At 40.8% G+C, this 11,527-nt stretch overlaps 1 protein-coding gene across 1 annotated transcript in view; it reads left to right on the top strand.

The window, feature by feature from the left end:
• PTH2R (parathyroid hormone 2 receptor) overlaps positions 1-10,167 on the top strand; it is a 103,888-nt gene extending 93,721 nt beyond the window's left edge. Inside the window, exons 10-13 of the mRNA XM_029225627.1 lie at positions 3,528-3,622; positions 6,480-6,618; positions 8,625-8,666; positions 9,772-10,167. Of these exons, the coding sequence (XP_029081460.1) occupies positions 3,528-3,622; positions 6,480-6,618; positions 8,625-8,666; positions 9,772-10,167 (672 nt within the window). The remainder of the gene's footprint in view (positions 1-3,527; positions 3,623-6,479; positions 6,619-8,624; positions 8,667-9,771) is intronic.
• The last annotated feature ends 1,360 nt before the right edge of the window (positions 10,168-11,527 follow it).

Genomic DNA, 11,527 nt, shown 5'->3' with positions numbered 1-11,527 from the left:
CACAGCACTTTTTACAATAGCCAAGATATGGAGATAACCTAAGTGCCCATTGAATGGGTATAGAAGGTATGATATCCGTATCTATATCTGTATCTATATAGCTATATCTGTATCTATCTATCTATCTATCTATCTATTAAGACACAGTGAAATACTACTCAGCCATAAAAAGAAGAAATCTTGCCATTTGTGACAACATTGATGGACCTTGAGGGTATTATGCTAACTGAAATAAATCAGAAGACAAATATTGTATGATTTCACTTACATGTGGAATATAAAAACAGAAACAATATCCCCCCAAAACAAAATAAATGAACAAACCAAATAAAAACAAACACCTAGATGCAGAGAACACAGTAGTGTTTACCAGAAGGGAAAGGTGTGGGGAGGACGAAATGGGTAAAGGGGCTGGATAGAAACTACCTTTTTGTAGTGAGCATGCTGTAGTATATACAGAAGTCTAAATGTTGTATACATGAAACATATAATGTTATAAACCAATGTTACCTCAATAAATAAAAGTTAAATTTAATTAAAAAATAAAGATAGTGGTTAAGAATTCACAATACAGACTCACATAGGCCTGGTTCAAATTCCAGCTGTTAGCTGGGTAGTCTAGGTCAAATCAGTTAATCTCTTTGAGCTAGAGTTTCTTCATTCATAATAAATGGGCATAATAAAAATTCCTGTATCATATTTATGTGAGCATTTAAACTAGGCAGTGTTCAATAACTAGTAGCTCTTATTAGCCTGAAAACATCCTTCTTCCACAATTTCACAGCACAGCTCTGTCCTTCCTCTAGGGTATGGGGATCAAGACCCAGCCCCCAGTTCTTTTTTTTTTTTGTTTTTTTTTTAGTCTTTATTGGAGTATAATTGCTTTATATTGTTGTGTTAGTTTCTGCTATTTAACAAACTGAATCAGATATATATATACATATATCCCCATATCCCCTCCCTCTTGCGTCTCCCTCCCACCCTCCCTATCTACCCCTCTAGGTGGTTACAAAGCACCGAGCTGATCTCCCTGTGCTATGCAGCTGCTTCCCACTAGCTATCTGTTTTACATCTGGTAGTGTATGTATGTCACTGCCACTCTCTCACTTTGTCCCAGCTTACCCTTCCCCCTCCCGTGTCCTCAAGTCCATTCTCTACATCTGTGTCTTTATTCCTGTCCTGCCCCTATGTTCGTCAGAACCATTTTCTTTTTTTTTTTTTTAGATTCCACATATATGTGTTAGCATACAGTATTTGTGTTTCTCTTTCTGACTTACTTCACTCTTTATGACAGTTTCTAGGTCCATCCACCTCACTACAAATAACTCAATTTCGTTTCTTTTTATGGCTGAGTTATATTCCATTGTATACATGTGCCACATCTCCTTTATCCATTCATCTGTCGATGGACACTTAGGTTGCTTCCATGTCCTGACTATTGTAAATAGTGCTGCAATGAACATTGTGGTACATGACTCTTTGAATTATGGTTTTCTCAGGGTATATGCCCAATAGTGCGATTGCTGGGTCATATGGTAGTTCTATTTTTAGTTTTTTAAGGAACCTCCATACTGTTCTCCATAGTGGCTGTATCAATTTACATTCCCACCAACAGTGCAAGAGAGTTCCCTTTTCTCCACACCCTTTCCAGCAATTATTGTTTGTAGATTTTTTTGATGATGGTTATTCTGACCAGTGTGAGGTGATACGTCACTGTAGTTTTGATTTGCATTTCTCTAATGATTAGTGATGTTGAGCGTTCTTTCATGTGTTCGTTGGCAATCTGTATATCTTCTCTGGAGAAATGTCTGTTTAGGTCTTCTGCCCATTTTTGGATTGGGTTGTTTGTTTTTCTGATATTGAGCTGCATGAGCTACTTGTATATTTTGGAGGTTAATCCTTTGTCAGTTGCTTCGTTTGCAAATATTTTATCTGATTCTGAGGGTAGTTTTTTCATCTTGTTTATCGTTTCCTTTGCTGTGCAAAAGCTTTTATGTTTCATTAGGTCCCATTTGTTTATTTTGGTTTTTATTTCCATTTCTCTAGGAGGTGGGTCAAAAAGGATCTTGCTGTGATTTATGTCATAGAGTGTTCTGCCTATGTTTTCCTCTAAGAGTTTTTTAGTGTCTGGCCTTCCATTTAGGTCTTTCATCCATTTTGGGTTTATTTTTGTGTATGGTGTTAGGGAGTGTTCTAATTTCATTCTTTTGCATGTAGCTGTCCAGTTTTCCCAGCACCACTTATTGAAAAGCCAGCCCCCAGTTCTTGTAGGAGGCTGTGAAATTGGTGAGAGTTGCCCATGGGGTAGTCAGTGGTAGGATGGCCAAGAAGGTGGTTGGAATTAAGGGCTGATGCAGATAATCAACTAGTTTGGGTAGTGGGGCACATGAATCACCCAATACCAAAATTCTCCAAATTCCAGAAGTGATTGGAGACTCTGCAGGATAATTTATCCCCAGGAATGCAGAGTTGATGGGTCCTCTCTTCTAGCTGTTGCTCTGGCATTAACAGAAACCCACTCTTGGCAATTCACAATTCCATTATTCCTAAGTACTAGCGCTTCCTGGACTGTAGACATCTCCCTGAATTAAGGGACCCAAGGGGTTCGGGCTTCTACCTCCTTATGACCCCTGACCTGGAGATCTTTTCTTCCTCTTCATTTTGGACCTCTTCACTGATCCTTGAGGCCCTTGGACATAAAATGTCTTATCCCACCAATACTTTCCCTCCCCCCCCCCTTTTATTTTATTTTATTTTTTTGTTTGCGGTACGGCCTCTCACTGTTGTGGCCTCTCCCGTTGCGGAGCACAGGCTCCGGACGCGCAGGCTCAGTGGCCATGGCTCACAGGCCCAGCCGCTCCGCGGCACGTGGGATCTTCCCGGACCGGGGCACGAACCCGTGTTCCCTGCATCGGCAGGCGGACTCTCAACCACTGCGCCACCAGGGAAGCCCTCCCTCCCTCTTTTTAAAGCCAGAACGTGATTGTCTGGTGGTGCCCACATCTCAATTTAATTGCCTACACTGAGACTTTTTCTTATACAGCATCTTACCTGGCTTTTTTTTTTTTAACCTTGTATACTTCACCCAGTGCTTTTCATACATTGTAAGAGAGACATCATCCCCAAAGCAACCCTATTATTCTTCTCCTTAAAATAGATACAGAAGCTGGGAATTCATTTCAAAAAGGGCTGTCAATTACATTTGTATAATAACTATTATCCTTTATCCAGCAAGTCTGCCACAGAACTTCATCTGAACTTTGGTTTGGAAATTCCCCATGGATTCTGGCAGATTATCCTCTGGTATTTCTAGTTTCTAGTGCTGTTGAACTTTTATCTCTGTGTTTTCATGAAGGCAAATCAAGAATCCCTATCTTTCCAATATCTTACCTCAGATTTCCTCATTCACATTTACAGAATGGGTAATGTTCAGTCTTTGAATACAAAGAGATGCAATTTATGTAAATTTTTACAAACAACTTGAAGACTAACTTAATAATTCTTTGTAATATTATCTTCTCTTTCAGCTGAACTTTATTCTGTTTCTGAATACCGTTAGAGTTCTGGCTACCAAAATTTGGGAAACGAATGCGGTTGGGCATGACACAAGGAAACAATACAGGTAATTCCAGGACAGACATCCATCAGAGGAAATATTTTGGTTACTATTTAGAGTAAAGGACAGATATCAGTTGATCTGAAATGTCTGTAAGAGACTAAATTGTGAATGTGTATTTTCGTTTGGTTTTATTGTGCTTGTGTTATTTATCAGAAAAGTATATATATATTTTAGGAAAATATAAATAACAACAAACCTTCCCAATATGCTTAAATTCTAAGTATATTTTAAAAAATCTGTTCTTAGCAGCGGGGATTTTACCATTAACTGTGTAACCTATGTAACTATGTAATCTCTTGATGATCTTGGCAGACAATTTCACTTGCCTTCTTAAAATAATGTCATAACTGAAAAAAAATCAAGAAAGTGTATTTGCTATATTGTTTCCAATCTTCCCATCAAATTGGTACCTCCCAAATATTGATTTTTAAGAACTTTCAAATGTACTGATTGAAGGAGGTCTGTTATTCAGTCTTTGCTGAAGAAAAGGACAAATTAAGTATTTATAATCATTATCAAACTATCTTAAGAGTGTGTCCATTTCTCCCGATGATCATTTTGGAAGTTCTGAATCATTTTGGAAGTGGCTTCTATCCACCTGAACATGTGCACCACTAGTCAGGTGCATGTGGATTAGTTTTTGTAATCCCCATGCACCACTAGTCAGGTGCATGTGGATTAGTTTTTGTAATCCCCAAACAAGAATCTATTTCTTTCTGCCTCACATTGTCATGAAATGCTATCGCAGACACAGAAAGGAAGAAATCATAGTCAACATTTTGATCTTCTCTCACAAACGTTCTCTAAGTCCTTTGTGGAATCATTCCCGTGCACCGTGTAGGCAGCATTTACTGTCAGGGAGAAAAGAGTACAGATACAGATGGACTGACGTCTAGAATAGGATGCACAGTATGAACAAACCATCAGCTGCTAGCTCCAGTCATTTTCAATATGCTGCAAGTGGTAGTATTAAAAGCATGCCTATGTTTACAGTGAAGGGTCTGTGCTATACTAGAATAGCTTGTCTCATGTCTCATTCCATTGGTGAAGACAAAGGTCAAAGGATGATAAAAAATGGAAAATGTAAGTAGCCTTTCATTCTTCATAAAATGAAAAAGCGCAGTGGTGTTTGAAAGCTAATTATTTCTCTAGTTCTGAATCAAGGCTACTTATTTCTCTCATTCTGAATAAAAGCTACTTATTTCTATAGTTCTGAATAAAAGCTACTAATTTCTAGAATTTCTGAATGATGTGAAATTATACTTTCAGTAGAAAGTTGCTGAGGAGATTTGAGAAACTCTGGAGAGAACAAAGAGTGGATTATCTTTAAAACGAGACAGAATAGACAGCTTATTTGCAAAAAAAATAATAATAAGTAAGTAGGGAAAGAAAGAAAGAAAGAGAGAGAGAGAGAGAAGGAAAGAAAAAGAAAGAAAGAAAGAAAGAAAGAAAAAGGGAAAGAGAGGGAGAGGGAGGGAGGGAGAAAGGAAGAAAGAAACTGAAAGAAAGACTAGTGAGGAAAGGAAGAAGGTTATAATCATTTGAGATTACTGGGGCATTAATGATTCTTAGAAAAAGAGGGATATTTGAGAAATAAAGAAGAAACCTGATTTGGCTGTTTCTTGGATAAAAAATGCAAAAAAACAAAACCTAACTAGAAAATGATGTGCTTGGGTCATAGAGTAGCTCTTTATTGCTGCAAAATGAATTACCACAAACTTAGTGGCTTTAAAACAACACACTGGCTATTTCATGGTTTCTGCTTGTCAGAAATCTGGGCGTGACTTAGCTGGGTCCTCAGCTTCTGGGTCTCTTTACAAGGATATAATTGGGATGTCAGTTGGTTGGACTGGGGAAAAATCCACTCTTAAGCTCACGTGATTGTTGACAGGATTTATGTTCTTGCTGGGTTGGTCAGATGCCACCTCTCCTTGCCACATGGGCCTCTCAGTAGAGCAGCTCACAACTTGCTTCACTGAATCAAACAAGGGAGAGAGTCTGCTACTAAAATGTATGTTACACTCTCGGACAACATAGTCACAGAAGTGGCATCCCACCATCTTGGCCATAACTGATTGGTTAGAAGTAAGTCCCAAGTCCTGCCCACACTCAAGCAGAGAGGATTAACAAGGATGTAAATACCAGAAGGTTGGGAATCATTAAGGGCCATGTTAAAGTCAATCCATTATACTGGAAACTGGGATTCCTCTAAATACACAAGAAAATGTGTATGAAGAAGCAGTTAAAGGAAATAAAGTCACATTGCTTAGTTTGTAAACAAACAAACAAACCTACAACTATAGATAATTTGAGACAGAATATTTGACAGAGAATATTTAGGGAAGGCAAGAGGTATTGACCACATGTAGCTCATAAGAAAATATGAAATGATAAATGAAGATCCAAGTGTAAGAAGAGACCAGGGAGTAGTTGGTTCTAAAATGAACAGAACAAGCCAAAATGCTGCCTGTGAAAGTAAAGACAGTTATTGAGGATGGAGGTGGTACCTCTTTAAGTCTCAAACATAGAAGTTAAAGAAGACTTAGGACAGAGAAAAAAAAAAAGGCATTTTACAATTTTATGAAAATAGTATCCTTTAAGCAAGAAGAGTGGAAATGAGATTAAAGAGACTTAGGGGATAGTAATCATGGGAAGTGAGAATAAACTACCTGATTTAGTATAGAAGTGACAGGAAGAAGAGGGAGAGGAAAAAAAACTAGCAGAAGCAGTGGATCCAAAGAGATGGGGGAACGTCAGCCCCTGGTAGCTCTGCTAAATGAGCTTTATGTTTTCCAGCAAGCTGTCTCTATGGAAAGGCACTCTACATTGACTAATTAAAAGGCTTGCCATTCTCTTCCAGGAAACTCGCCAAATCAACGCTGGTGCTGGTGCTGGTCTTTGGAGTGCATTACATCGTGTTCGTGTGCCTGCCCCACTCCTTTGCTGGGCTTGGGTGGGAGATCCGGATGCACTGTGAGCTCTTTTTCAACTCCTTTCAGGTAGAGTATGCTACTAGTAATTTGATTCCTGTATTTTGCTTTTTTCCTTCCTCTGCCCCTCCCTCTGGCGTTCACGCACCTGTCTCCCAAGGGCCAGGAAAGGGGCTATTTTCTGGCACCTGCGCATTTCTCTCCTGCAGCGGTCAGTCAGGTTAACCTCTGACCACAGCAGGAGCTGTTTCTCACAGACAAGCTTGGGCTATGAGACAAGAAAGCACATTGTTGTAAAATATGTGACACCTACAGAGCAGGAATGTGTGTGTGTGCGTGTGCGTGAAAGCAAAAGAAGGGATAGGCAGGGGAGAGGAAAAAACAGAAAGGGAGACAAGTAAGAGGAAGAGGTTGCTTCCTTATATTTGATCTCATTTGAAAGCATGATACCATTTCCCTCACGTGGAGGCTACAGGCGCCTCCTAACTCTTCTTCCTGCTACTCCTTTGCTGCCACCTCCTGCCTTCAATCTAGTCTCCATACAATAGTCTGAAGAATCTTAAAAATAAATCTGATAGGGCTTCCCTGGTGGCGCAGTGCTTGAGAGTCCGCCTGCCGATGCAGGGGACGCAGGTTCGTGCCCCGGTCCGGGAAGATCCCGCATGCCGCGGAGCGGCTGGGCCCGTGAGCCATGGCCTCTGAGCCTGCGCGTCCAGAGCCTGTGCTCCGCAACGGGAGAGGCCACAACAGTGAGAGGCCTGCGTACTGGAAAAAAATAAAAAATAAAATAAACAAATAAATCTGATAATGTCACTGAACTGCTGAACATATCCACAGGCTTCTCACTGCAGTCAGAATAAAATCCAAACGCAGTTTCCTGGTGTGCACAGCCCTTCCTGGCAGGGAGCCTGCCCAGCTGTGACCTCACCTCACACCATGCTCCCTGATGCCCACTAAGTTTGAGCCACACTAGCTCTTCCACAATTTCTGTACCTCAAGTTCATTTCTGCCTCAGGGGTTTGTACTTGCTGTTTCCTTTGCCTGGAATGCTCTTCCCTCTAATATTCACATGGCCTGGCTTCTTCTTCTCACTCAAACCAGCTTAAATGTCTCCCCCTCAGGGAGGTCTTCATTGAGTTCCCCCTTTGATAGATCTTCTCCATCTTCTTTTTCAATACCACTTGTTTTGCCTGCATGGCCTTTATCTTATCATCTTACATTTTTCTCCTGTGGCTATTTGTTTATATTTTAATTAATTCATTTATTTTTACTGTGTTGGGTCTTCTTTTCTGTGCTAGGGCTTTCTCTAGTTGTGGCAAGCGGGGGCCACTCTTCATCGCGGTGCACGGGCCTCTCACTATCACGGCCTCTCTTGTTGCGGAGCACAGGCTCCAGATGCGCAGCCTCAGTAGTCGTGGCTCACAGGCCTAGTTGCTCTGTGGCATGTGAGATCCTCCCAGACCAGGGCTCGAACCCATGTGCCCTGCATTAGCAGGCAGACTCCCAACCACTGCGCCACCAGGGAAGCCCCTATTTGTTTATATTTTATCCATCTGTATTTCCTACTAGGATGTAAGCCCTAAGAGAACAGGGACTTTGTCTGTCTTGATTAAGTTGTTTATCCCTGTCATGCTGAGCATTTCACACTGTATAAACTCAATAAATATTTTTGAACGAGTGAAAAAAAAGTTTCTGTGTGTTTTCACCTTATAAGACCCTATGTCTGTAGTTTCCAGCATTCACAGTGTAAAAATTTCACTTACTGACTGGGGGATGTTCTGTGGTCCTGGGGTGGCAACCCATGAAACGAATGTAACAAAAACCAGTTCTTCATGTATCTTGGCGTGTTTTATTTAGTTATTTGGTTCAGTTCATACCAAGGAAAGATCTCAGACAAATTTCATGTATATTTAAGGATTTCGAAATATTAGGAGAGATAATTTGCATAATTTTCTGGAGGAATCATTAAAAAAGAACCCAGTTTTTCAACTTACGCATTGTGGCACAAGACACTTCAGTGCTGTGATCTTCATAATTAAAATTAATTAATTAAAACATTCTATTTTCTCCTTCAGGGTTTCTTTGTGTCTATCATCTACTGCTACTGCAATGGAGAGGTAAGTTTGAAGGAACCCCATACCTCCTGCAGGTCTAGCTCCGGGTAAGCTCGTAAATGGCCATCGCAATGTGACCGGAATCTCTTTAGAATCCTCAGGGGTTACAGGACAAAGTGGACCCAGAGAAGGGAGATATTTTAATCATAAATTATTTTGAGAAAGGAAGAATTCATGTAAATAAGCCAAGGTCTTCCTCTTCCAGCACTTTTCAATGTCAATTCAGTTGCAACCCTTGATATCAAAAACCCAACTTAACTGGAATGCAGATTGATACTTGGAAGGACCGTGAACTTCATATTCCAGTCAATGCTTCAACTTATATTTTATTTCAAGTTCTATAAGAAACTCAAATATAACTTTCCCTGGGAATAATCCATTAGAACATTTTGACATTTTTTAAACTACAAGATGGTGATGGGACAATTTCAGTTCATTTAGGAGTTGGCTGGAGAGAAAGAATGGTACCGATCTTTTAGATGACATCAGCTTACCAGGTTTCCACTGCTTCCAATGGAACTTTCAAAAAGCTCCCTTCTGGAAAGTTGCAATAGCAGAATTGAATCTTCAGCAGCAAGAATGGAAACAAGAGCCCCACCCTGCAACGAATGCCCTTGCAGCACCCGCTTTTCACCATCCAATCCTTTTCTCAATTTCCCTCCTTCAGTATGCCCATGCAGAAGCGATGGTGTTACAGTTACATTTCCAGCTGAGTACCTTCCATGCCCGTCCACAGCCTTAGCTGGCACTATTTATCCCATTTTCTCCTCCAACCCCATGTCCTCTTTTCCTCTCCCATGAGTCAGATATATGTATTGGCTGCATTTCAATACGTACTACAGTCCTGCACCATCTGGGGTTGGTTGAATCCACCAATGCAGAACCCCAGATATAGAAGGCCAATTGTGAAGTCATAGGGGATTTTTCAGGGGCATGTGGACACCCCTAAGCCCTGTGTTCTTCAAGGGTCAACTGTATATATAAAGTCCCTGGCGCACAGTGGAACCTTAGTGATTATTACTATCGTTGAAATCAGGCAGACATCCATCTAACAAGGTTCCGGGATCTCTGATGGTTTCTGATGCACAATATGGTCCTTGCGGTTTAGGTTCAGTCTGAGGTGAAGAAGATGTGGAGTCGGTGGAATCTCTCTGTGGACTGGAAAAGGACGCCCCCATGCGGCGGCCACAGATACGGCTCCGTGCTCACTACCGTGACGCCCAGCACCAGCAGCCAGTCGCAGGTGGCGGCCAGCACACGCATGGTGCTCATCTCCCGCAAAGCGGCCGAGACGGCCAGCCGGCAGCCCGACAACCACGTGACTTTACCCGGCTACGTCTGGAGTAACTCGGAGCCGGACTGCTTGCCACACTTGATCCATGCAGAGACCAAGGAAAGTGACAGGAGGCAGGGAGATGCGATTCCAATGGAGGAGTCATCCAGGCCATTAGAATTTAACCCAGACCCTGAAGGAAGCAAAGGAGAAACCGAAGATGCGCTGTGAATCAACATTTGTGTCTTATAGGAGCTGATCCATCTGGCTGTGGCAGAGGAGCTTGGCTAGTGTCCCTCTGCTTGAGCCCCAGAGCTGAACAGTCAGGATTCAAGTGTTCACAGCCTTTTTAGGCTCTATGAATTGGCTCTTGTAAATACTAAAGCCACAAAAGAAGAAGTGTCAGTGGAATAATTACCTTATTTTGGCATCACATTGTCTTCTGAATTGATGTGTAGTACCTGTAGTACTTGCTCTGTGATTGTTCATTTTTCTGCTACTTTTGGGTAGAACAAACGTTTCAGTTGCTCTACTCTAGTTTTCTCTCATAAATATCACTCGAAATATGATAGAGATCATTTAGTATGTGTCATTTTCTTTTTAACAAATTAGTATTCTCTTTCTCACTTTAAGGGACCTCTATCATTGCATTCATTTAGCCTGTTCATCGGAGCAATTAGGATCTGAAAATACGTTGAAAGATTAAAGATCTCACTGGAAAATAAGCTGGCTGGACTTTGTTAAAATAATAACTGTGTGAGAAACTTGTTTCTAGGAATAAGGAAAATTACTCAAAAAAGAATATTGCACGTATTCCTCTTTTTGAATGTCCCCTCTGTGACCAGCCAAATCTCAAGTCTTCACTCTTTTGTAAACCTTGACATGTCACAAGGTTTTCTTAGTCAGTGAGCTTGTGTCTGCAAGCTGATTTTGTTTGTAATCATTTATAGTTATAGTCACACTGCTTCTATGTTTTTTTTCTTTGTTCTGTTACTCTATTCCAGATGGCATGTGGGATAAATTAAAAGTTTGTTTTAAAAATATATTTTGGGTCACTTTTTTAAATGTTCTCTTAGCACCTACCTTTGTTTTTGGGAATCAACCAAATGTCTCTTCTCCACATCTACAGAGATCAGCATGTAGCCCCAGAACTTCACTGAGCTTGAAATTTCAGTGTATTGCAGTATTGAAACATTTACTGAGTGCATGTTAGGTACCCAGCATCCTGCTAGGTTTTTACAAGCATTAAGTTATTTAATCCTCACCACAAAGTTATGGAGTAAGTCTTATCACCGTCCCCCTTTTTACAGATAACAGCATGACTCACAGAGGTGGAATGACTTGCCCAAAGTCACACAGCTAGTGATTGAGAGAACACGGTTTCAGACACAGATCTGACTTTAAGTCCCATGTTCTTAGCCATATGCATACTGTTGCCAATGTATATATTGCCCATTCACAAAAAAATAAATGAATTCCTTCTGGGTAGAGAATGCTTTAGGAACTCTTATTGTAGTATGGTCTAGCCTCTGACCCTCATGAAGTTTCCACTCTAATGGGAGAGCCAAATACACATAGGAAATGAAAACAT

Source organism: Monodon monoceros, unplaced genomic scaffold, assembly GCF_005190385.1.
Source record: "Monodon monoceros isolate NGI ecotype Baffin Bay Population unplaced genomic scaffold, NGI_Narwhal_1 Super_Scaffold_16, whole genome shotgun sequence".
In the NCBI taxonomy this organism is placed as follows: Eukaryota; Metazoa; Chordata; class Mammalia; order Artiodactyla; family Monodontidae; genus Monodon; species Monodon monoceros.
Note: the sequence above shows the minus strand (reverse complement) of the source record. Positions and strands in the feature narration are given on the sequence as shown.